The 27,344-nt window shown below is 40.8% G+C and overlaps 1 protein-coding gene across 1 annotated transcript in view; it reads left to right on the top strand.

The window, feature by feature from the left end:
- ARMH3 (armadillo like helical domain containing 3) overlaps nucleotides 1-27,344 on the top strand; it is a 133,266-nt gene that overhangs the window by 59,870 nt on the left and 46,052 nt on the right. Inside the window, exon 23 of the mRNA XM_032994163.2 lies at nucleotides 557-632. Within this exon, the coding sequence (XP_032850054.1) occupies nucleotides 557-632 (76 nt within the window). The remainder of the gene's footprint in view (nucleotides 1-556; nucleotides 633-27,344) is intronic.

The raw sequence follows: 27,344 nt of genomic DNA, 5'->3' as shown, positions 1-27,344 counted from the left end.
AAGTCTGTCAGAGACCATCTGTGCAACAGAACAACATCCTCGTTCCTACAGGGAGTGTTTTTCCCTAAGCTGGTGTGTAATTCCTCTCTGCAATTCCAGATAAGCAGGGAGGTAAAGAATCCATCACTGCTGGGGCGGGTTTAAATTGCAGGATGTAGTTCAGTTCAGAGGGAACCTCGCGTAAATAGGAGCCGGAGGAGAACAGCAGTGTGTGGAATACAGGGTGTCATAGACCTGGGACACTGCCCTGTTTCTGGGGGAAAATAACTTTAATATGTGGTGATGAAAGCAGTTAGGAGGATGTAGGTTCTTCTGTCCCCTCTGCTTCCTGTCTCCCAGACATTATTTTGCTCTGCTTGCCTCTTCTGTATTCTTTACATTTCTTAGATGGGCTTCGAAGGGAAATTCTGCCCTGGATCACAGATTGTCTCAAAGATGACCTTTTTTTTGATGTGGTTTCCAGACTGCCATCTCACCAAAGCAGATTTTTTTTGACATTTTGGATCAGAAAATTGCCAGTTCTGTGCCAGCACTGTTAACTGTCTTCTGCTTTCAGTTCTAAGGCTGTCTACCAATGCTGGTCAATGGAAAGAGCCTGCAAGCAAGGTGACCCATGCATTAGTCAATATTAGGTAAGGAGTAGAAGTTAATAACGGTTTTAAAGATTCTTGTGTGACTGCATTCTTATCATGACACTTTCACATTTGTTGTATTGAACTTGGTTTTGAATTTTTCTTTGTTGGGCTAAACTGCTGCTCTAAACAGGGCCCACTGGGATAAAGAGAGGATCACCAGGGTTTGATTGTCCTCTCTCTAATAATTCTCTCGGCTCTTCTGTAGACTGAGTACTTTCAAAGCATGGCACAAGCAGTAATTAATTAATCCTCACAGCATTCTTGGGAGAAGTTGTACAGTAGAGAACAATGCTGTGCTGGCAGAGCAGTTGTGGACCTAATGGATTTCTGTTGCGTAATTCTATTGCAATTATTTGAAGCTATGAAGAGGACTGTAAGCCAGCTGTAATAAGCAGCTTCAAGGCCTCTTTTAACACTGCAAGAATTTTATGTGTGTTTAAAACTGATTATTTAAGGACAATTCAGTATTCTCTTAAACCTCTTCCTCCTGTTCAAGGGCAGAAGTTTTTTTTTTTGTGCTGTATTCCTTCACGACAGCAATAATTTCTTTTTCTGGCTTTTGAAGCAGCTAGTAGTGACCAAGCTGGGTACTGGGCAAGAAGATCATGGATCTCATTGACTGGAAAATGGAAGAATGTTGAGAGTGAAAATTTACTGTTTATCTCTGTCTTGTAAGCAAACTGAAAAAGATAGAAGTATTTATACTGAATAAATATCTGTCCATCACTTCCCTGGTCACCCCAGACACTTGGTGTCTGTGAAACACCAAGTAGTTCAGTACTGCTACATTGCTAGTACTTGACATTTTCCTCACTACAAAAGAGATTGTGTAGGACAAACTCTCTGAGGGCATCTTTGAAGTCAATATACATCTCTATAAACCACCTTAAACGTTCCCTTAGTAAGTCTGTAAGCTTAATAACATCACATATGGTTCCAGAAGATTTATTTTGCTACTATCCTTATTTTTATTTTTTGTAAACAGACATAAATGAACGCTTGTGGGCAGATAATGCACTTGGAGTAAAGCAGCAGAACAGATAGCTGTTGGCAAATTAATGTCATTTAATGTGACACAAAGTGTCTGCACAGGGAATTCTCTGTATACCCAGGGAGACAAGTCTAAACTGGAAAGAGATAAAAAAAGCAAGTGGTCACAGAGGGTTTGTGCTCACCTCTGATTTGTTCAACCAGGATTTTGCATTGACTCATTTCCTGTTGGCTTAACAGCTGCTTTTGTAAAGATCTGCATAGGACTGAAACAAGATACAACCAAAAACCTGGCACCATGATGCCCCTCCCTGGACAGCGGTATCAGGCATGTTTAGTGCATGGTGCTGTCTGGAACCAGTGAAGTCTCTAATATGTTTCTTTTCTAGGATTGTGGTAGCTTTCCCCTGTTCCACCCAACTGTTCATGTATGTTGAAATGTCACGTGGTCTTTCGCTAGCCTTAGAAGTTTTCATGAATGACTGTTTTTTGCTAGGTGAAAAGATCTAAATTAGAGAAGTTTCAAGGCCTGGAGAGCAATTAGAAGTCAGATAAGTTAATCTATTTGATTTACTGCATTTCCTTTCTGTTTAAAAAAAAAAAAAAAAAAGGGGAGGGATGTCAGGTATTTAGCCTACTGGTTTGTTTTCTTCTCATGGTAAAAATATTACATTTGAAGAGTTCTTTAACTGAATAGATTTCAGAGCAGACAGTTGTTGGAAGCTGAAGAAATCCAAAGATATCATGCTTTTGTGAAAGTGATTGACAGTGTGATGTTTCAAAGTGGTAACTATGATGCCTTTTTTTTGCAACAATGTACTTCAGAAAGTTATAAAAGACTCTTCTTGGTACAGTAAAAATGGATGAAGTGAAGAGCCTGTGATAATGTAATACTCCATTTTGTCCTAAAGACTGGATTTAGGTGTTTGAAAGTTGCACATCATGCAGCAGGAGGGCAAGAGGATAATTTTTTTGAAGAATACCTCGAGCCTTCCAAGGTCTGAAGTTTTCTGCAGTCTGTTCGGAAGGACCATTTTGTACTGGTCTGTTGTCTGTCCCACTTACTGCATTAATGTCTGTAGGATGACTTAATACTAAGGCCACGTATTTCCTTCTGGTGTTGGACCAGGAGTGCACACTGGAGCCTTGTGCACGCACGCTTGTGGCTGTGTGTTGCAGAGTCACGGAGATGTTGCAAGCCCAAATTGCCAAAGAGAAAAGAGAAGGAGGATGCTTGAGAAGAAAAAACTGTTTAGGGCTGTAGGACTGATGGCTTTATTAGAGAAACACAGTATGTTAATGAATGACAATATTATAAGACACAATTAGTTTATGCATTGATAAAGTCATGCTGGTTTGAACCTGGCTTAGCTCCCTACTTTCTGAATTGCGTGTTTGTTTATGTCCCTTTGGTTTCTCCTTAGAGTAGTCTTACCATATTGTTTCTTATTTGAATGCCTTTGCCATGAAGAGAATGAATTTAGAGAAATCCATCTCAGACTGTATTTTTTCCTCATCTTGTTCCATTATTCTGGAAAGTTTTTATGAGCACTGATTTCCTGCTTTTTGCTGTAACAGTGCAGTGCAAAGTCATGCTTTGGCTTATATCTTCATCTCATTACAACAGCTGTTTAAATAAATAAAGATTGTCATTTCCTAATTCTAAGGCTTCTGGTGGGGAAGATTGCAAATGGAAAAACATCTGTGTGTGCATTTGTGTGTCTTTACAAGTGTTTTTAAAACGTAGTGTACAATCTTATGTGTATTTCTGCCAGGACAGGGGTGGTGAGTTGTTAACAATTTTTCAAGGCTGCAGTGCATTTGTGTTAAAGGAGTAACTGTTGGGGAGACATATTAAACAGTCCTGCTTGTACCTCATGCTGCTGGATTGGCAAGGTCATCTGATTAATTACTTCAATACAGAGTCAGGACGAGTAATACCTTGAAAGTCTTTGACGTGTTCTTGTTTAAACTCAGCCGCAGAGAGAGATCCCACTTTGTGTATCCTATTATGGTATTAACTGTACTTTTTAGTTGGACCCTATTCTCCCCTAGGAAGTCTGATCGAGTTTCATTGTTGCTGATTATCTGATTTTTCTAGTCCTTACTCCAGTGAAAAGAGCAGTCACGAATGTTCCTTTTGAGTATTGAGAGACAGGGAGGTTATTCCTACCTTTTCTCCATACCTCTTCTTTTTACAGATGATTCAGAATTTCTGTCTAACCTAAAGAAAATGAAAAATTGAAGACGACAAAATAATAATAGCCTTATCTGGCTAAAATCTTACATGCCATACTGGAATGAGTGGTCCCTATTGCTGTGCTATCCCATAATAGTGATAATAACTTCTGTCTGTGGACTTGTCTCTGTGGTTTACATAAATAATTGAGACATGATGGACTGCAAGGTATAGCTGCAGCACTGATGGGGTTGAAATAAGAAGCTGTAGCAGTTAGTGGTTTGAAAACTCACCTTCTCACCTATGAGGAAATAAGCACATTTTGAGACAACTAATTTTTTTTAAGCTAATGAGCCTCTTTAAGATAACAATGTGCAGGTTTGCATTTAATGAGAATTTTATTAACACAGGGTTCAAAGGGACATCTTCTGATTGCTTACTTGGTAAGGAAGGTGGCAGCTGAATCCCTGTATTCTTTTAATAGACTTTCTCCTGGTCGGGATTTTTTTCAAGGTGAATAAATAGATTAACTCAATGATTAATAGACTGAATTTCCCCATTGTCTGAAATTCAGTCCCATCATCATTTTTAAAGTAATTTTATTTTCCTCACAGTAACACTTTTAACAAGCAGAGAGTAAGTTTGTAGTATGGAACTAGGTGATAGGAATTTTATTTCTTTTTGGAGCGTATTTCATGTGCTGTTGTAGCATATGCTGCAATCCTCGCTTGGGTGCTTTCATTCACTCTTCCATCTTGCAGCTACTTTTGTTCCACATGAGACACCCTGTGTGATATTCTTTCTTTGTACAGGAGGTGCTGCTTCTCTCAAGGCTGTTTTTGAGGCCCTAAAGGAGGGACTGGGCATTTGGGAGGGGCGTTTGAAGCATCACATGGATGTGTATAAAATGGTTATGCTTGTTGCCAGTCTGGGGAGGAGCATTCTGAAGGAACATTTACAATTTTACTCAGGTGAAGAGGGCCAAATTGGGCTGTACTTGTTTGTCATGGGATATCTGGCATCCCTGCTCTGAAGCTATAGCTCGTGTTAGATTACCAGCACTACATAGAACTGCACTTGTTGAAAACCTTGACAGAGGAGGAGGTTCCATTCAGGTATTTGTTAGAAAGTGGGCAGCTGCAGGCAGTCCACATAGTACCTTCACCATTGTTCCGCTTTACAGCAAGGAATTTTGCATCTGTTCACGGGGAAAGAAGAGCTAACTGCTGCTGACCTAGTCACGTTGTAATGGATGGCTGTAGCATTTATGTAGGATACGTGAAAGGGGACCTGCTGATAAGTAAGTTCTTTTGTATGGAGTGGAGGCCTATAGATGACAGTCAGCTGAGACTGTGTAAAAAAAATATATATACTTTTTAATATATACATACACACACACTTTTCTCCTCTCTCCCTCTCTGTACAGACATAATGGGCATGCACACAAGTTTCTTGCCATTATGAGTAAGATAATAAAAAAGGGAGAGCAAGTGTAAAGACTGTTTATGAAAATAAATGGTCAAGAAAATCTATGTGCATATGTAAAATATGGATATCTTTGTGTCATATATGTATATGCACATACATGAATGTATCATGTATATATAAATACATATGCATACATATTTGCACACATGCATATACTTACAAATCTATATATATTTATATATACAACACACACACACACACAATCATCTTGATTTATGCAAAGGGCTAATCTAAAGTCATAATTTCCAAGCTGAAAAAACCAAGCCACTTGCTTGTTTCCAACTTCTCTGTGATGAACCATGAGTGTTAGCTAAGGATGCTCAGGTGTTACTCCTTTCAGCAGTAGCTGCCAGCAGCAGTGTTGCCCTGGGTGCGTACGCAATCCTGGGGCTGATGGACGGTGCAGAACTGCTCGGCTCAGGCCGGCCAGTGCTGGGGAACAAAGGGTGCTGAGGCATGCAGGTTAGCCCCGTGGGATCTGGAGTTTGTTCCCTATAGATTCTTAAACCCACCTGTGAGGGCTACCACTGGTGGAATAACAGCTCCATTGAATTGTTCACTGAGGTGTGTTTAGTGGTAATGACCTCTGACATGCTGTCGCTGCTAATCAGTGTGGCTGAGCTCAGATCACAGGCTAGTACAAGACAGTCAACAATTACTTTTTTAATTAAAAAAAAAGCAACGAAACCTGAAGAGAAACTCATAAATGTATTTTATTGGTACTTTAAAATGCTAACATAATTTTACCAAGATTAAGGATCAAATTCTTACTGAAATGTTGTAAGAAAACTTCCAAGCTTTATGCACATAATCTGTTTGAAGAATTAGTTCATCATGGTTTTTAGGCTACCACCTGAAAAAATTATGATGCTGAAAAACTGAAAGTGGATTCTAGATGAGGATTCTGGCTTGGTTCTAGATCTTCTCTAGTGACCGGTAATCACTTCACTCCTCACTGAAGGAGCAAGGTTAGTAGCTCCTTCTTGTTTCATGTGTTTCTTGTTGCATGCTTTCCTTGTTACACAGGGACTGGCACAGCAGAACAGTTCCTGAAATACCACAGTGGTTATAGTGGAGCTTGGTTACTCAGAGTTCATCTGCTACTACTGATTGTTTTTGACTTGACCTTGCAGTATTCTGGTAGGGAAAGTTCATTTGCTAGGGGCAACAGATTTTGACATGAACAGATTCTGGCATTAGCTGGCACCTGAACAGAGGAAGTAGGTGGATTGAAAGGGAAAGACTTCACTTACAGGCCATTGTGAACAGCAACATCTTAATAGAAGAATAAAAACAGAAAGAAAGAAGCACTTCTATCTCAGGGTGCACTGTTTCATCTTTTCATGGCACTCCACCCATGCTTCCAGTGTTTTAATTAATGTTTAGGGGTTTTGGCTAGTCATGTAACTTCAGCATTTAATTTCTTTTACATTATCTGATTTCTTCTTGAGACAGTGGTGTTAGTTTTCAGTTATTGCTCTTTATTTACTAGCTGATTCATCTTGGTGGGCTTCTCTTACAGAGCCATAGCCAATTTCATTCTGCTATAATTTTCCTTCATTCTTTCTCATTCATGCAGCGGCTTAATTAAATGCTGTCTCTGCCACTGGCCCAAATCCAGAGAGCAAATCTGTTAGTTGAGTGGCACTGTGTGGAACAGTTCCACTAACACAGCAGCATGGTTAAGCAAGTCAGGTGCATCCCAGGTCACCTTCCTTCTTTCTGCCAGTAACTTCCCTTCCCAGGCAGCAGTGACCGAAATGGACTCTGACAATCTCATGCCTGTTTTCTCTTTAATGAACCTTTTTTTTTTTTTCTTCCTGTGGATTTTTGGGACGATTAATTTATTTGGATTTTTTTTTTTTGTGGCGACTTAAGGTTCCTAGAGCTGATTTTTGAGCAAAGCTGTTTGTCTGTCAGAGAAATGCCTCTAAGATGCCATATCACGACCTGCTTTCTTCAATGCACTTGAAAGCCATGTTGCAGGGATCACTTTCTCTCTAAAATTTCATCCTCATAGTAAACAATGCTTTTTGGATTGGGGTGGGGATGAACTTGAAGTGTAAGTGACTTATTCCTAGGATAACAGCCTCTCTTAACTGGCTTTCTTAGCTTCTTTCCAGTGTCTGCAGTTGTATCAGCCACTTTCATCTCCCTTCCTCATGTCATGAAGTCAATGGGTTGGCCTTTTAAGAGAGAATTTGCAAAAGGATACGCTTCTGTATTTTGGTGGCTCTGTAAGGATTGTTGTAAAGGTGAGGCATCTGTTCAAGGGAGGACTGTTTGAGCAGAAAGGAAACTTCTGCAGCACAGCAGCTGTTTGGCAGTCTTTTCCTAAATTCAGCAAGTATCTTAGTTCATGTGATTCTTGTAAGATGAGCGTCTCACTGCAGAGTTTACTCACTTGTGAACCTTTGTCTTCCTGGCCGTTTTGTTGGAAACATTTATTCCTTGAGATCTGAATGTTTTGAAAGGTCAGCCAGGATCTACTTAGCAAAGTTTGCTGAGAAATGTTATGTCCATTACTGAAGTATTGCAACTATGATTTCATCTACTGTGCATCAAATGCAACTGCCCTGTGAACAGGGGAACTCATGGCTACAGATCTCATTTTTTGGATTTACAGGTGCAGATTGTGGGATTATAAATGGAGTTGGTTAATCTACTAGCAACTCTTTCTTGAAAGCTGGTTGGTCAGTTTTGGAATCTAATGTTTGGCACATAGTTTCTGCTTTTGTGCTAGTGAATTCAGGGTCTGGAGCTTTGGGAGAACAGTTAGTAGAGGAGAAAAGTGAGGCTTCTCGGTGCAATTGTGGTCTCCTGTTTGATTTATGTGAGTGACTTTGCACTTCTTGGTCTGAAGAAGTGTGGCACCAGGCAAGAAATTCTTTCTTGTTTTGCTTGCCTAACATCTTTCTTTGTAGAAACATAAAAATAGTGGAGAATATATGTTAGCATTGGGAATGGTTTTGGTTTATTTCAGAGGTGGACATAATATTTATTGGTCAGAAGTTATTTTTCTTACTTGCTTGCAGATATTTTGGTCTTGAATCCCCTTGCTGGGCACAGGCAAGTTATGTATGAGCTCAGTATTACATTCAAGCACGTGCTGCAAAGCAGCAATGCAGTCTTGTAAACATTTCAGGGGTTTTGTTGCAGCACAAAATCTAAAAAGGTCTGCTGGTTTCTTCCTTTGAATGTTCTTATAAGCAGGATGAAACAATACAACCAGTCTTAATTATTTCTCTGATACTGTGCTGGCCTGAATTCAGTTCCTAATTGGTAGATTTCAACCTTATTGTCGACATCTTTGTTGGTAACTCTACTGCAGCCAGGAAGCAAGACATGAATAGCCTCTGCAACCAGATTATCTTGGCTGCGAGGACTGGCCCTACTGGAATATGATTGAAGCACAGTTTGAACCAGCTGTTTATAGCTTGTCGAAACTTTACCCATGCTGTTCTTATTCTTTGGGTAAATATAAGGGACTGATCTCCACTGGTCTCAAATCTAGCTTTCAAGATTTGCTTTAATGGAGAGAGAACATTAAGTGACTTTCTTCATAACCCAAACAAGGTAAAAATTGTGAACTTAAATAACACCTTTATCCCTTGAAAAAATGATGTAGTATAATGCTGTTTTGCTCCTGTTTAAAAGAAATCTGTTGCTCACAGCAGCAGCCAGAATTATTATTCCCTCTGAAAGTCTGGGCTGTGGGATGTGTACTTAAAAAAAAAAAAAAAAAAAAAAAAAAAAGCTTTACAAAATTCAGTAATGTGTATTTCTTATTATCTTATACTAGTGGGGGGCCTGACATTTGGTTTTGCTCTAAAAATGTAAATGCCCTGTTCTCTTAATTCTTCCTTTAGGACTAAATTGACAAAATACCTGCTCATTAAGTACATCTGCTCATTAAGGTAATGAAGTACCTACCTTATCTTGAACTGAAAGCAAGGGTAATACATTGTTAGCATGACTGCAGAACTGCAGTCTGTTTGAAGATTGCACCAGAATCTGGAGCTCAGTTCCCAGGGAACTGTGAGAGGAGGGCATCTTGTTTGTAAGACTTTGTTCATTAAAAGAAACATGCATCCTAGCTTTCAGAGTTAAGATGCTTGTTTTTTAGGAGCTCTTCCCACTGAAGGCAGAGGAGGTTGTCTCACCCTACCAGCACAGGGGCTAGCTTCACAAGCATCAGTAAATACCAGTTGGTATAGCCAAGACTAAGGTGAAAGTAAAATGCTGCCTGGAGGAAAAAAAGGGAGCTTGAGTACGTTGTGATTATTTTTTTTTTCTTTTATTCCTTCCAAAATGTGAAAATATTTTGGGCTCTAATATCTGTGTGTCTAGATAGAGATCATAAGAGACATCAGAGCTTCAGGTTGCTCTGAATTAAATTGGCTGTTTGGGAATCCCAGAATGCAACCTTTTGTTGTTACCTTTTTTAGTCTTTATGTTTTTTTCTAAGACTTAGAGCTAGAAGAATAATTCAGAAAATTGTGATGTAGTGTTTCTGAAGCACCAATTTCTCCCTTAACTTTGAGGTCAGATTTCTGTTGCCTGTCTCAAGGGGTACTAACTGTGAAGGTTCAGCAGTCAGAAATGCCCCTGTGCTTGGCTGCTTCTCAGCAAAGCCAACCAGATTAAGGTAACAGTGATCTCCTTGAAGAATTCATCTGTGACAGGTATCGGATTTTGATATCTTATGCTGATAAGGGTTTAGCTGAAGGATGTTACTCTGGCAAAAATGCCCCGGTGTGCTTCCTCAGCCTGTGCTTCTGCGATCACTTGGGGCAGGTATAAACTGGTGGTGTTGCTGAGCAGGAGGATTCACCTGCCAGTCATTCCTGCCATCTCTCCTGGGGCGAGCAGCCTGCGTTGTGCAGCTGTGTGTAAAGGAGGAGATGGGGACCTGACCCAAGATAAAACTGTCTAGGCAGGAAATAAAAAAGAACAAAGCAATGTGTTTTAGCCTGGGTCCATTCTCATGCCTGGGTCATTGCATGCAGGTACGTGAATGGCTGTCAGCCCTGTAGAGGGTGTGTGTACAAGCAGCTTGGCGTTAGGGAGGACAGGACAGTCTCTCCAGCAGCACTGACCCGTTATACCAGTTTTAGGCTAGTATGCTGCAAAGTGTTTAAGTTATTCCACGGTCATCAGTTCACTGATGTGACTCGTTGCAGGGCTCTTAGCACATATTCTCTCGTTTGTGCTGGTATAGTGCAGGGTGGTTTTTTGCAAACTGTTCTTGCCATTAAGAAAAATATCAACATAACCATTGCCTAAAGTTTCAGTTTGGGTACTGGGCTTGAAACAATGCTGCAATGAGCCCAAAAAGTGAGAACTTTGGTGCTACTTGGGAGTCTTGAGTAGGAGATGGCTAACATGATGAAGGCATCTCACTGCAGTGGACTCCTCTTTGATAGGATATAAAAATATTGTTTCAAATGTGTCATATTTTGAGGGTGGCCAAAAGTGGAATAACCTTAAAAGTTCCCTGGCAATCCTTTTGCCTGACTTTGCTAGAAGACTTTGAGAGTCCAAAAGCTTTTTTCCTGTTGCTGCTTTAGTGATTAATTAGGTCATCACTTTGTGTGTTAATTACAGTGACATTTTTCTTCTCATTAGTTGGATTATGGAAAGTTTTTCAGTCCGTGTGGGATAGGAAGTCATGCAACCTTTGTGGCCAAGGGAAAGACAATTTCAAACTTTATAACACTGAATTTCAAGGATGGTTTTGGGTACTGTGAAGAAGTGCTTATATCCACTGTAGAAAATGTAGCTGGTAAGAGTTTTGAGGGCAGGAGAAATTGCCTTTTATTCTGTACAAACTCGTGATGTTGTCTAGACTTTGGATGGGGAATTTTAAACTGGATCCTTCTTCCAGAATGTTGTGTGCTGTGTTAATTAATGTAAAGCTCTTGCTGCTGACAGAGGGGCATGAATATGATATACTTTATATAATGTCCTTCATGGTGTGTCTGAAAAGGCTTAACAAGGAGGCTCTTAAGCAGTTCAGTATACATGAGCAAAGGCCAATTGCTTTTACCTATAGTTTTAAAATAATTATTTAATGTCCTCCTTATAATTTTGCAACACTGCTTTGGAATCTGAGCTTGACATTAACTTTTTATGGACATTTGAGATGAGCTTGTCTGAGGCAGACAAGCTTCTAAACTCAGAAAGTGATAGGTATGCCTTATGCTGTTCCTGATTCCTTTGTTCATTAGTGTTTGAAAGCTGTGGCTGCTTTGAGGCTAGCCCATGTGTGGTATCTTGAGCCTTACTGAAGGAGTAGACTGTGCAGTTCTCACTGGGTAGCACCCATTTTTCTTCCTTGTTTGGTGACTTCCATGGTCAGCATAAACTTCTGTCAGAAATTAAAAGCCACAAACAAGACTGCTCCACGATCTTAAGTTTGGCCAGGAAATAAAATAAATCAGACTGCAGTAAGGGAGATTGTTCCCAAATTCTTCTCAACATGGGTGATCCAGTACTGGAACAGATTGCTCAGGGAAGTTGTGCAGTCTCTATCCTTGGAGTTATTCAGATCTTGCCTGAACACAGCTGTGAGCAAACTGGCCTAACTGGCCTTATGCTGAGTATAAAGTCGGACCAGATAACCTCCAAAGGTCCTTTCCAACCTAACCAATTTGATTTTAGAGATCAGTTTCTTCACTGCATGGTCAAATGGTAAAAGAAGCAAGAAAACTTCTTTGAGTGCACTGTGCTATATGTTAATTCTGGGTCCAGCTGCTAAAGATGCTGAGTAGAGCATGCACTTAAATCACTGGGAGCTTCTGGTGCTCGGTATCTATTTTCTTTCTCTGAAAGATAGGTAAAGGGTAAAAACTAGAGGACTCACAGTATGTGTTGCTGCAGATGCCCAGTACTGTCTGCTGTCTGTGAACTTAGCAGTAAATTGGATCCTGCTGATGAGATCCAACTATGCAACTCAGTCATTTGTGAGAAGCAGCTATTCTCAGTATGATTAATGCTGTGGCTGATGATGGGGACAGAAAACGCTTCTTTGAATAATGCCTATAATGGCATATTCCCCCGTGTGTATGTTTAAAGGAAGAGTCTATGGTTATATGAAATTGAGGGCATTTAAGAGGCAGTTAATGACAAGTGAAAATGATAGCTAGGGTAGATTAATTGTTAAATGAATTGTGCCTGCACTTGCTGTCATTTTAATGTGGTATCGGTCTAATTTTAAGTATGATGTTATGTAGCAGGAAGGCATCAAGAAACAATACTGTGCACTTAGGTTCAGGTCAGAGGAGTTTAAAGGCTTAGCCATCAGGAGTTCTCAAGTGTAGCCATCTTTCTGCTGTGTTGTAATGGGGTTTTTTTGTTGTTGTTGTTTGGGTTTTTTTTTTGGTCTGGAGTACCAAAATCTGTATTTTGATTAATTTTGCTTTTATAAGTTTCCCCCCTTTTTTTGACAGTGCAGTAAAGCACTATTTTCTCCTAATGGTTTGATACGAGTTTTGTTTTAGCTGTTTTTGGAATGACACAATACTAACTGAACTTGGCCTGGAACATAGCTCATGGATTATCTTATTTTTAATCTTTTTTTTTTTTTTTTTAATTGCACTTTATCTCCAGGACTATTTATTTAACTCTGATTTGTCATGGGCCTACTTTATATTCATGCCTTCAATCTGAGTGGAGCATAAGGGAAATAATCAAGATGGAAGAGGACTGAAAGCAGCCAGGCATAGTTCTCATACTGTCATTACTATGAAGAAATCCGTCTTTTGAGTTGGAGTGACAGTGGGACAGAAAGGCACTGGCAGAAGCTGTATGTCTCTAGCAAGCTTTTTTTACACATGGCCCATAGCCTCACTTGACTGAATTGTGTGTAGTTTTTAGGTGAAGTGAAATGTTGCCACATATCTTCTGGTAAGGCTTCTGGTCCCTGTTAAGACTTAGATGCACGGAATGTTTTTTAGGGCCCTTTTTTCTGTCTGATAACACTTTTTATTTTTTAAAGCGTTTGCTGTGTTTGGAGGGAAAGCTGTTTGAGGCCAAGGACACCTAGAGGATGTGAGCTTTGGTTGCTTTCAGACAGGTAATAGTCATGATCCAAACTGTGCACTCAAGCTGAAGAACTATAATGCCCTCTACATAGTAAGACGGGAAAATACTCATCAGAAAGTCTTTCCTAGGAAGAGAGGAGGCCTTCAAACTCATCTTCTAAGAGGATAAACTTGTATGGGGACAGGTGCAGACAAAAGCAACAGGAATAATGATTTCCTTCTGAAGGCCGTGTGGTGCATGCTTTGCCCAATCCAACAAAGTGAAAACTAGTGGTTACTAATGTAGTGGGAAACTGAAGTGATGCAGAACAGCTTCTGAAGCTAAAGGGCAGTTCGTAATGTGAACAGACAGGCAGGGAGTATGTCACGGTTTAACCCCAGACAGCAACTAAGCACTACACAGCCTCTTGCTCACTTCCCTTCCCCCAGCAGGATCGGGGAGAGAACTGGGGGAAAGAGTAGAACTCATGGGTTGAGATAAAGACAGTTTAATAGGACAGAAAAGGAAGAAAATAATAATAATAAAGATTATGATTTTTTTTTAAAAAAAATAACTCATTATAATATACAAAACAAGTGGTGCACAATGCAGTTGCTCACCACTCGCCAACCAATGTCCAGCCAGTTCCCAAGCAGTGGCCCCCTGCCAGCTTTCCCTCCAGTTTATATACTGAGCATGATGTCATATGGTATGGAATAGGAATATCCCTTTGGCCAGTTGTGGTGAGCCATCCTGGCTGTGTCCCCTCCCAGTTGCTTGTGCCCCTCCATCCTTCTGGCTGGCAGGGCATGAGAAGCTGAAAAGTCCTTGACTTAGTATAAGCACTGCTTAGCAACAACTAAAAGCATCAGTGTGTTACGAACATTATTCTCATACTAACTCCAAAACATAGCGCTATACCAGCCACTAGGAAGAAAATAAAATATATCCAAGCCAAAACCAGGACAGAGTATCATGAATAAATAAAAGCTGGAAGTGAGAAGATTTCTGACATTAAAAGCACTGAGGGTCTGAGGCAGTTTTGTGATCAGTTAGAACAATGCAATCTAAATTGATCTAATTCCATTTAAAACGTCATGGAAGGATTATTTTGTAGCTGAGAATGAGAGGATGGAGAGAGCCAGAATTGTACCAGGAGAATTGTACCTAGGTAGGAGATGTCTTGCTTAGGTTCTCAGTGAGCAAGGGTTGATTTTTTTTTTTTTTTTTTGTTTTGTTTTGTTTTTGTTAAATTCCCCCTGTTCGCATCACTCATGTTAAAAGCTCTATGGCATTATGGAGATGACCAGATCAGGTTGGTCAGTGGATTAGAACAGGATTCAAATACTCTGGTAAATACCACTGTAGTGTTTTCTAAAGTATAAGGCTTGTAGAAACTTGTAGCTGCTTTTTAAAAGTTATTTGCTTCCTGCATCAGTGATTCAGAACCTATTAGTGTTAATAGGCTAGCTGGTTCAAAAAGACTGATGCCACTCCCTCCTGTCAGTCAGGGATCGCTTTTCCACTAAAGGAAGACAGTAAGTGTCTTCTGTAAAATTCAGGGGCTGGCTAACAAATTGCAGCTTAGAATACATTACAGATGATGAATGTGATCTCCTTAAAGGGAAATCTATTCGTTTGACTTAGTGCTCTTAGGATTAATTGCTTGCCAGATTAAATTGCTCCATAAAACGCATGCTACTTTATTTGATCTCTTCATGATGAGATTAGGTAGGCTATGCTGGTTCTTTGTATGTTAATTACAATGGTATTTTCTTCTTCAATTTAATTATTAAATTGTTTAGCACAGCATGCTTTCTCCTAGCCTCAGGAAAGATATCTGTATTTTTCTTTTGACCACCGTTGTCTAATCTTACTGCCCTTTTTCCTTTATAGAGGCATCTCATAATGTAGAGGTTACATTCTGAGATTTTTCTGGGTCTTCTTTGGTGTGCTGCTGAAACACAGGAATGGTTCTACTCTTGTACAGGTTCACAGTCTAGGGCGAGGAATGAGGAATACCTGAACTGAAGCAGTGGAGACAAATTTCCACAGTTGCCACCCAAACAGGAATTTATCTGGGTACTAAAGCTCAGCTTTCTGCTTCTGCTGAAAAGTGTAAAGTTCACCCAGTGGGCAGGATGTTTGCTTTTTGTTTCACCTGAAAAATCAGCACTATAGCGGTTCAGTAGTCTCTATGCTGCTGAAATTTCAGGGCAGATTTGGAGGGGAGAACCATGTGTGCTTTCCTTGTTCTCAGAGGCCTGCTCTGTACTCACTGACCATACACAAGACCCTTTATTTTCTGAAAACATACCAAATGGAAACACAAGAAGCTGAGCAGCACCAGAATTGTGGTAATAGCCTAAAGTTATTGAAGGAGGCAAACAGTAAATTATGTAAGAAAAAGCCGTATTGAGTTCTCATTACAGAACTTGCCCCAGCCTTTAGGGTATTAGTTCATATTGCCTTGATCAGTCAGGGACCTGACTGCATGTGCAACTACCCCCACACATGTGCACAGCATAACCCCTGTCCTTTTGCAACACTAAGCCTGGGATTTGCATACAACCTAATGTTTCCACAGCAGAAGTACAGTGGTTCTATTGTAAAGCTGTTGATTTTCTTTATTTTCTTTCTTTTTTTTTACTGTTTATGCTACTATACCACTCTAGATAAAATATTTAATATGCACCAATTAAACTGTTAGTTGTGGTGTTTAAAATCATTCAAGTCTCTCAGTCTGAAGTGGAGCTTCTCTCTTACCCAGCTATAATCTCTTTTTAAATTATTTGCTTCTCAATTTAACCCCTCTCCCTCTCAGTAAATAGTATATTATCTTCTACTGGAATTGATTCAGAAAGGCAAGTTTTTTGTATTAATTAACCTAGTCTTTCATTTGCTGTGTATCCAGAACTTAGAGAATTCAAAAAGGTGTAGCAGAACTAGGAAAGTTTCAGAAAGGGGCAGCAAGAATGACTGAAGGTATGGAAGCAGATGTGTTATGAAGAACATTTACATACATGACAAATCTTCCGACTGGATGAGAGATGGCAGAGAATAGACAAGAGTTTGTAAAAAATACTAAGTGTCATAAAGAAGATGAAGAGCTACAAGAAGAGGGTGCATCAGAAGATCAGACAAACTCAAACCAAAGAGATACTGCTTCGTGAAAAACTTAGTTAAGCTGTGGAATACCTAAAAGGTTATGCGAATTTAAAGCAATGATTATACAAATTAATGGAAGAAAATTCCATCGTGGATTACTGATCATACAGATATCATCTCTGCCTCACATATCTTGAACTATATGCTGCTGGAAGTGGAGTTCTTTCTGGGGCAGTACAATTTTATTCTTGTCTGTTTGTATACACATTACCTGAGCTCCCATTTCTAGACACTTTCAAAGTCAGGACACTGAGCTGGCCTTTGCTATCTGACTCAGTATGGCAATTTTTAATGTTTACATAAATTTTATCTGTCAGCAACTTCTCAGGAATCAGCTAGTTGTTTTGAAGCCTTTACCAAGGGTAAGGCAGCATGCCAGCATGCCCATTCTCCTGCTTTCAGGATGGAAGGATTACATTTGATTTACAGTCTCCCATCTCGGTGATACATGTGGTTTGTTAAATCTATCACTAGTTTCAAGTTGAGAAGGCTGAATTTCCATGTCAGGTGTCTGTAAGCATTCACTGTTATGTGAAGGAGTCTCTTAACTATGTTTTGACCCACATCAGCTTTGTATATGGAAGAGAAGGCCCCCAAGCCTTTCTGTGGCTTTCTGCTGCTGCTTGTGTGTGCGCAGGAAATACTGTCCTTGGTAATTTGGAAGACGGATTTCTAAGGAAGAAGTCTCTACTTTCCTATGAGCTGGTCTCATGGAGCAGCCTTTTGCTCTGTTGTGGGAGTGGCAGAGAAGTGTGTAGTTTTCTGGAGCACTGATGGAGAGAAGAGTGGAATGATTAACTGTGGAAGATTTTTCTTCTCTTGTGATTTTACTTTAGAATTTCAGTCATTATCTTCACTGTTCCTTTTTTCTCCAGAGGGAACTCGTGGAGAGCTGTCAGGATCATGAACTCTAAATCTCGTGAAAGTAAAACCCATGCCAGCTGAGCAAAGCATGATTTTAATTAAGACTAACAGGATTTTTGTCTTTTTTTTTTTTTCCTCACAAGCCCTGATTCAGATATAACTGTTGGGAAGAAAGGTCGTCATGAGTTCAGTAGCCTATTGTTTGTCAGCTAAAGAAGACCGAGTTGGTGGGACCTTCTGAGACTTCTTTGACTCAAAGTTAAAAATTAAAGGCCCTAGGTTTTTTTATTTGGTTACAAGGGGCCAAATTCTTTTACTGAGCCTTTGTAGCACAAGGAATTGAACAGGGACGTAATTCATTTTTTCTATTGCAGGTTACTCTTCTAAAGGAAGTTCATGTTGGATAATTTATCGTTCATTCCTTTTTCCTTCTGGCTACTGCAGATCCCCATGCACTGCTCTATAAACAGATGCTTAAAAGGTTCTTTTGCCAAAATATCTGAAGACAAACTTTGATTTCACTAAACAAAAAAAACCACCCTGTCACCAATTCTCAGTGCACAGGTTAGATGGCTTATGAAAACAAATGGATCAGGGTGGGAGATCTTGGCTGTCAGTACCTCAAATAACGATCTGTTCTTTGTGAAGGGCATCTATCTATGAAGACTGGCCAAGGTTGATTTAAAAGATGATTACCTGGTAACAGGCAGATGTGAAGCCATATATCTTACTGTCATCTGCCATCCCATGTTGGCCCAGCTGTGGGCTATATCTGTATGGAAGTGGGGAGGGTCTCTTTCTCTCTGAGGAGCTGAGGCTTTGTGGCTTGAGCTGGTTCTCCTGCCCAGTGCTGGGCTTGCAGACCAGTTCTGCCCCTCTCTCTGTCCTGCCTACAAGCAGCACCAACACAGCAGAGGCTGAGAAGTCTCTCCTTTGGAGTACAGTGCGGACCTGAGTGCCAGGCTGAAATTTCCACCCATCCGTTTCTTCCCCAGTCCATGGTGCTTCTGACAGGGAAGGCCATCTGTGTTACAGCCTTTTTATCTTAGCTTGGGGAGGGAAGTGAAACAGAGCTATCGTGTTGCTTGCAGTCTGATGTTGCAAAGCAGTTTGTGACCTATTGCATGCAAACGTAGCCCTGACTGTTCAGCCTCTAAATGAGGCAGGTACAGTACTCGTTGAAAGGCTGGGGGCCGAGGATGCCTCTAATTTTTGACTTTCTAAGCTAACCTTTCCTTTGGTGTTACCAGTTCTTCAGCTGAAGGAGGTTGCTTGGTGTGGAATGATGCTGCTGTGGAACCCTACTAAGGCCCCATCTGCTAAGAGCTTGTATTGATTTGTGTCTTAGTTTATAAAAACCTTCAATTCTCCTTGTGTAAATGTCATAAATAATGCAGATGTACTAGATGAAATGTACTGTAGGAATATCCCAGAAATCATTTTGGTCTGGGTTGAACTGAGCTAATCTAATCATGGTTAGGAGCTTCTAAATAGCTGTGAAGCAAAAAGTAGATTGTCTTATTCTAGCTTAATGTATTAGCCAATACACAGGGGTAGGAAGATAGGTCTTTGAAAGTGGTAATCAACTTTATAAAACAAGAGCTTTTAATGTTAAAATATTACAAAACTTCATCTAAAACTAGTTGTAAATCATATATACACACACACAATGGAAGTACAGTAAAAACCAGTCCTGCGCCTGTGATTTATCTGCATAATCCTCACATTTGTATGCCTCTTTGTCAGAAGGACTGTGGTGCTTCAGAGGCTATATGTATATATACTTAATAAATCATTTTGCCCACTCATAGCAAACAGCCATTTTGTGCTAGCAACATTGCAGAATGCATTTTAGTAGGGGACATTGATGAATAATTTGTCCTTTTGAGATTCCATGGGCTTTAGGGCACCAAAATATATTTCAGGTTGGACTGGATCCAGATCTGTATGAGAACTCCTTGTGAGTCTTGTAGAAAGTAGATGGGAGTTTTAGAGGTGACCTGTTTTTAGAAATTTAATTTGATTTTTTGTTCTATTTTATGTCAGTTATGTGTAAAGAAAGCAAAAAGGTTAGAGGGATGTGGTATCTGTTAGATTGGTGGCGTTTTTTTTTTTTCCCCTTTGTTCCATTATAAATATCCAGCATATCAAGGTTGTGGAAAGAGGATGATTTTGTTCAAAGTGGTCTGTGGTCATGGCAGCTTGGGTTCTTCTCTGCATTGGAGGTATCAACTGATGGACAGTGGTTCCTGCAGAGGAGAGAGAATATATTTGTATGCTCATAAATTCATTCTAATCAATGTTTCCCTGGCAGTTTCTTGATGTTAGTTACCACAGTTGCAAGATGAAGAATGTGCTTAGATGCTATTAGCTTTGTTAATTGAGAGGAAGCATGGGTACAGTGTATTTCCAGAGCTGACACTTGTCTTCCTGTTGCTTTTTTGCACTTGATGGCCCCAAAACTGTGATCAAATAGCACATTGCAGACTACAGCTATAAGACAATTTCAGAACTCACTAGTTCTGCTTCAAATTATTTAGTGTCAAGCACTTTGTCTTGGCTAAAGCAGACAAACCGTATGAACCAGGTTGCCCATCAGCAGAGGGTTTTTAGGAATTTGAAGTCATATGTCAGCATTCGTTACCAAAGGAACTCCATCCAGGTGCCCAGAGGAACTTGGAGAGCTCTTGAATGTCAGCGCAGGGGGAGACTTCAGAAGTCTCTGGGACTTGGTCAGATTTGGCTTTAAATTTTCCCTGTTCATTCTCCAAGTATTGTTTGCTGACATGCATACATTATAGCTCATCTGCACAACTGTAAAACTTGTAGCAGTACAGAGAAGAGGCATTTAAGAATCTTTGTATGTTAGTGTTATAGAAGAGATTGCTGAAGTTATATGGACATGTGAAACTCATAGTGTTTGTTTTGGAGCTAACAGTGTGAATCAGTAACAGTGCTGCAGATGCCGAGAATAAATGATGTGACAAAGCACTTGTCATAGAATGGTTTGGGTTGGAAAGGACCTTAAAGATCATCCAGTTCCAACCACTGTGCTGTGGGCAGGGACACCTTCCACTAGATCAGGTTGCTGAAAGCCCCATCCAACCCAGCCTTGAACATGGCCAGGGAGGAGGCATCAACAACCTCTGTGGGCAACCAGTTCCAGTGTTTCACCACCCTCACAGTAAAGAATTTCTTCCTTCTATCTAATCTAAATCTACCCTCTTTCAATTTAAAACCATTATCCCTCATCCTATCACTACACTCCCTGACAAAGAGTCCCTCCCCATCTTTCCTGTAGCCCCTTTTAAGTACCGGAAGGCTGCTATAAGGTCTCCCTGGAGCCTTCTCTTCTGGCTGAACAGCCCCAACTTTATCAGCCCGTCCTCATAGGGGAGGTGCTCCAGCCCTCTGATCATCTTCATGGCCTCATCTGGACTCATTCCAACAGGTCCATGTCCTCCTTATGTTGGGAGCCTCAGAACTGAACATAGTACTGCAGGTGGGGTCTTAGGACAGCAGAATAGAGGAGGGGAATCCCCTCCCTCGACCTGCTGGCCACACTTCTCTTGATGCAGCCCAGGCTACAGTTGGCTTTCTGGGCTGCGAGTGCACATTGCTGGCTTGTAGTCAGTTTTCCATCCACTAGTACCCCCAAGTCCTTCTCCACAGGGCTTCTCAATCCACTCATGACCCAGCCTGTCTCTGTGTTTGGGATTGCTAAATTTCATGAGGTTTGCGTGCGCCCACCTCTCAAGCCTGTCAAGGTCCCTCTGGATGGCATCCCTTCCCTCCATCACATCAACTGCACCACACAGCTCGGTGTCTTTGGCAAAGCTGCTGAGGGTGCACTCGATCCCACTGTCCATGTCACCAACAAAGATGTTAAACAGCACTGTTAAACACCAACCCCTGAGGAACACCACTCATTACTGGTCTCCACTTGGACATCGAGCCATTGATGGCAACTCTTTGAGTGCAACCATCCAGCCAATTCCTTATCCACTGAGTGGTCCATCTGTCAAATCCATGTCTCTACAATTTGGAGACAAGGATGTTGTGCAGGACAGTGTCATATGCTTTGCACAAGTCCAGGTAGATGATGTCAGTTGCTCTTCCCTTATCCACCAGAACTGGAACTCTATCATAGAAAGCCACCAAATTTGTCAGGCACGGTTTTCCCTTAGTGAATCCATGTTGGCTGTCACCAATTACCTTCTTATTTTCCATGTGCCCTAGGATAGTTTTGAGAAGGATCTGCTCTGTGATCTTGCCAGGCAGAGGTGACTGACCTGTAGTTCCCCAGGTCCTCCTTTTTTCCCTTTGTAAAAATGGGGGTTATGTTTCCCCTTTTCCAGTTAGTGGGAACTTCACTGGACTGCCACAGTATCTCAAATATGATGGATAGTGGTTTAGCTTCATCTACCAGTTCTCTCAGGACCCGTGGATGCATCTCATCAGGTCCCATGGATTTGTGCACCTTTAGGTTCCTTAGATGGTCTCAAACCTGATTTTTTCCTACAGTGTGTGGTTCTACATTCTCCCAGTCCCCTCCTTTGCCTTCTGCGACTTGGGCGGTGCGGCTGGAGCACTTGCCAGTGAAGACAGGCAAAAAAGTCATCGAGTACTTAAGCTTTCTCCATATCTCAGGTAACCAGGTCTCCTGTTTCCTTTTGGAGAGGGCCCGCATTTTCCCTAGTGTTCCTTTTATCACCAACATACCTATAAATTTTTTTTCTGTTGCTGTTGACATCCCTGGTCAAATTTAGTTCTCTCAGGGCTTTGGCTTTCCTAACCTGATCCCTGGCTGCTTGGACAGTTTCTCTGTATCCCACCCAGGCTATCTGTTCTTGCTTCCACCCTCTGTAGGCTTCCTTTTTATGTTTGAGCTTGTCCAGGAGCTCCTTGTTCATCCATGCAGGCCTCCTGGCATTCTTACCTGACTTCTTTGTCAGGGTGCATCACTCCTGAGCTTGTAGGAGGTAATTCTTGAATATTAACCAGATTTCCTGAGCCCCTCTTCCCTCCAGGGCTTTATCCCATGGTATTCTGCCAAGCAGATCCATGAAGAGGCCAAAGTCTGCTCTCCTGAAGTCTAGGGTAGCGAGCTTGCTGTGCATCTTCCTCTCTGCCCTAAGGATCTTGAATTCTACCATTTCATGGTTGTTGCAGCCAAGGATGACCATGAGCTTCACACTCCCTACCAGTCCCTCCTTGCTGGTGAGAACAAGGTCCAGCATAGCACCTCTCCTTGTTGGCTCCTCTATCACTTGGAGAAGTAAGTTATCATCAACGCATTCCAGGAACCTTCTGGATTGCTTGTGCCCTTCTGCATTGTTCCTCCAACAGGTATTGGGGGGACCATGAGGACCAGGGCTTATATATGTGAAGTTGCTCCTGTCTGTCTATAGAAGGCCTCATCTGCTCTGTCTTCCTGCTTGGGTGGCCTGTAGCAGACCCCACTATAACATCTCCTGTCCCTGCCTTCCCTTTAATCCTGACCCATAAGCTCTCAATTGGCTCCTTATCCATCCCCAGGCAGAGCTCCATGCACTCTATGACTCTATGATCAATAACAGTGTTGCAGATTCCAAGAATAAGTGATGTGACAAAGCACTTGTTGTGGAGCCTCCCCAGAAGGCAAGCATGTCGAAGGTGCACTTCCTTCGGTGACAAGTATGACAGCAGTGCTATGTGATTTTTCAGTGATCAGTCAGGACATAAGAATTTCTGATAAATTTTGCAAGTTACTGGAAGACTGGCAGAAGGTTAAATCAAGAAGTACATGAGGCAGCGTGATCAGAATTGCTTTTTAACCTGGCAGGCAGTGCGGTTCATGAAAAAGCAAGTGCTGCTCTGCAAAAGGGGGCTGTATCTTGAAAAACAGTGACTAAGGAAGCATTGACTGGCAGCTTTATGCTAGGTGTCTCATGAAATGTTCAGCTAAAAAGGTTTATTTGACCCTTGAAATTAACAGGAGCAGGAAAGTGATTTCATGATCATATATATTTTGCAGTTTTGTCTGGTGTCTGTCTCAAAGTATATTGAAAAATTGGAGAAAGGACAGAAAAGCCTCAGTTATGAGAGGCCAGTAAAAATGTTTTCAGGATTTCAGTATCTTAATCTCTTTAAAACAAAACCTGAGGTATGCTCTTTAGAGTGTTCAAGCACCTTTGAGAAGACAAAATGACAAAGCAGGAAAGGAAAGTAAGGCTAGACACTGAAACCAAATTAAACTGCAAATTAGGTACCCATTTTTTAATAGGTAATGTAGTAAATGACAGAAGGGTTTGGTTTTCTTCCCCTCTTCATATCTGAAGAGAGTATCTTTGTGAAAGATGCTCTAGCTAGCAACTGGCACAAGACTTCATAGTGCCAGGATAACGTTGAAAAATGCAACACCCTGCGACATACAGGATTTCAGATAAGCTGATCTACTGACTTGAAGTTTCATGAAACAGTTAAAAACTGGATTAAAGATCTTATTTTGCATTTAAAACTTAACAAATTCACTCTGGATTCCTGAGCTTCAGGCTTGTATTTATGCGTTGAGAGAATTCTGCACATCAGCCTTAGATCTACTGAAATATATCCATGCAGCAATTAAACAGAATGGCTGTTCTGAGACTTATTTTGAGAAGTTCTTGCTCTTAAGACCACAGGACACAGACGAGAATCAAGATGTCAGTGGGCTGCAAGCTTTTCATTTTTCTGCAGTATGCAGCCACCATCCGTGGTGGCTATGCTCAGTGAGTATAGGTCAGGATGGAGAAGTTGTGCTGCAAAGAAGTGTGGAGAAATCACTCACTAGCTTAACCTCCTGGTAAAAATATCACATTTATAGTTTATATTTTCAGCGATATGTGTTTCAGTTTTTATGTACGAGCAGGGATTTTGTCCATTGTGTTTCAGAATGTTGTAATAGCAAAAGAAAGCTAGAGTGCTTCTGAGACTTCAGAGTCTGTTTTTTAAGTCTATTTCTTACTTTAAAAATATGTTTTTACAGAATGAGTTTTGCTCAGCCTTCCATGTTTAGTCATGGAATTAATGGACAGCAATGGTAAATCATGCTGAGAATTGGCCTCAAATTCAGAGAAGGGTTAAATATGCTGTTTATTTCAGCAGTCTCTTTTGTGTTTTGTTTGTTTGTTTGTTTGTTTGTTTGGTTTTAGTGCATACATCTAAAGTAAGTGTTATTGTAGTGTCTGTGTTCTTAAACATTGTGATCTGGAGGATGCTTGAGTCTTTAGGTCAGGATGCCAAGACACTCTTTGACACAAGAAGTCTTGCTTATCAGCTTCAGGGTCTGCAGCCTGGCGCTCTCAAGAGGCCCCTGTTTCCACCTGTGCAGGCACTCTGCAGTGGGAACACGACTGGCACTTCCTATAGCAACGCTTTATGTGTAAAGGTAGGGCAGGAACCGAATCTTAATGATGTCCACCATCAGGAGAAAGTAAACTGTGCTGAACTCCAGCCCAGTCCAGCGGGCTGTGGTGAATCCTAACTCCTGCTAGAGCTGGAAGGGAACCTGACCTTTAGCAGCTGTCTGGCCACAGTTTCCCTGAAATGGCTAAAAACACTTACAAGTGATGGTATGATTGATAATATGTTAAAAACCATTTAAGGGAACAGGAAAGGCAGTCAGTGCTTGATACAGTTCTATTACTGGGTCATGAGGAGCTGGTCTAAGGGAGGATCTAAAGAAGCCCGGTATGGCCTGTTTGGGGAGTTTTCATGAGCTGCCCCAGCATGTAACTGCAGGGAACCTGTAGGGGCTACAGGTCTGTCTTTGCTCTTTTTATGCCACCTCTTAATTCTGCCTCTTGAATAATGGCAGAGTTGTTTTGAGGCAACAAGTCATTAAGATTTATTGACACTCAGGTTTGGCATTGCTATTCAGGAGGTTAAGCACTCTGTTTACTTCTGCTCGCATTCGCCTCTTGCATTGAGGGGAGAGGTCTGATGGCTCTCCCTGTTCATCGCTATGCAGAATGAAGCCTTAGAAGTCGCCTGAATATTAATTTTTCAGGCTTTTTGAGAACTGTGGGAACTAAAGGTCAGGGCAAGTATATTGGCTCCCATTAAGACAGAATGGCGAACATGCTGACCAATAAACAGGCGTGCCAGTCTAGGATAACGTCCGTCCTGCTGTCAGCACCTCTGGCCTTCTGCCAGGGGCCTATGGCCACATTTATTTTGCAGTGACTTTTTGTACAGAGCAGTTGTACGTCTCCTCCGAATGCAGAGATGTAGCATCTGGAGGCTTAGAGATGGGTAGATCTTGAGCTGAGCTTCCTGCTCCTCGGCAAGAGAAACCCTGCTAGAAAGGGGAGGTGAACAGTTAGTCCCGAGCGCTTAGTCGGTTTGCCGTGTGTGTACATGCACTGTGCAATGAAATACTCTGTGCTAGAGCCAGTGGATTTATTTTAAAGCTAGCTCAGAAAGAGCTTGGATGTAACCATTTTACAGTGGAAGGCTGAAATCAACACATTTTTCAATATTTTCCAATTCTGATTATGAAGTATCTTCACCTCCGTTTTTTTAATAGTTGGATGCTTTCAACATGAAAGTTTGATTTGTCACAATTTTTCTCCCAAATCTTATCTTTCAAAGTTGAACTGAAATCTTGAATATTACCCCAAAAATGGTTTTGATCAATTTGAATTAAGGATAAATATGAAATTTTAATGGAGAGGTTAAAGATCATACAGTTTCATTTGGAATTTGAAACAAAGCCAGATTTCTAAGTTTGAAATCCTTTATAAGAAAGGGATCTTCAAGCTGGTTCTAATTTTGATCATCTTGTTGAGTATCACAATGTGGCCTGTCTGCGAAGCAAAATACAGTTATGCCGTTTAGATAGCATTCAGATTTCTTTTTTTTTCTTTTCTATGTTTTTTTTTGTGGTTTTTTTTTTGTGTTTTTTTTTTTTTGTTTGTTTGGGGTTTTTTTTGTTTGTTTTTGTTTTTTGTTTTCTTTTTCTGGAGAGGTTTATGTAGCTTTCTCTTTTCTGTATAGTAAGTGTGTTTCCAAGCCTTGGTTCTCTCAAGCTGGTAAGTGTTGTTGCTCATTAGCATCAAATGCCACAGCTCATATCACTTTTGCTGTGTTGCTCAGCTAGCACTTGTTGGCTGTTAAAGCAGCAATTAATCCCTTTGATAGTGAATGGGTTCTGTAATCATCTGACCTGTTATTTAAAATAATAATCAAAGTTCTCTAATGACTTGCATGGTTTAATTCCTTTAGGAGTCTTGAAACAGAGAAGGAAATTTTGCAATGCAAGCTAACTTACACAGCACTGGAGAGCTGGTGGCAAAGAATGCTTTTTAAATATAGTCAGGAAAATGATGACTTAAGCGAGTGCAGTGTGGGTGAAGGGAAAACGGGGTTTAGTAGGTGAACAGTAAGCAGCCTGATTGCTTTATGTTGCACTAACAGGTTTTTTGCTGCAAGTTTCAGTAGTATTTTTGGAGCAAGATTTTTAGTGTTTTACGTAGCAATAAATGCTGTATTAGGCTAGAGCAGTGTTTGATCTGGGTTAAATTGTCAGAAATTTCCAAGTGTGTGCCTATCAATAGTAAGTAATTATGCATATGCTCAGTATGAATGCTAGCCAAGGTAATAAAAGCCATACAATTTTTTTTCCTCTTTTAAATGTGGGGGAATCTGCAGTATCACTCACAGAAACGTGCAGTAATTATTGGCAGTTTAAACCTTTGTAATAGTAACATTTATGTGCTGTATGCCTTTTTTGTAAGGTATGCCTGTTCCTCGATATTTCCCAAAATGCTTAAATTGAGCAGCTTTCCCTTCATAGCACATGGCAGCACTGTTATCTCAAACATTTCTAGTGCTGAGATGATATTGCAAATGCTGGTTCACAAGCAACACCAGGAAGAAGATCCTGGCTCCTTGCGTGTAGACGGGAGAGCGGCGAGTAGGAGCAGGATAGGAATCAGCCCGCTGCAGCAACTGGACCAGGAAAGAAGTTGCCT

Source organism: Tyto alba, unplaced genomic scaffold, assembly GCF_018691265.1.
Source record: "Tyto alba isolate M040663 unplaced genomic scaffold, T.alba_DEE_v4.0 Super-Scaffold_1, whole genome shotgun sequence".
NCBI lineage: Eukaryota > Metazoa > Chordata > Aves > Strigiformes > Tytonidae > Tyto > Tyto alba.
Note: the sequence above shows the minus strand (reverse complement) of the source record. Positions and strands in the feature narration are given on the sequence as shown.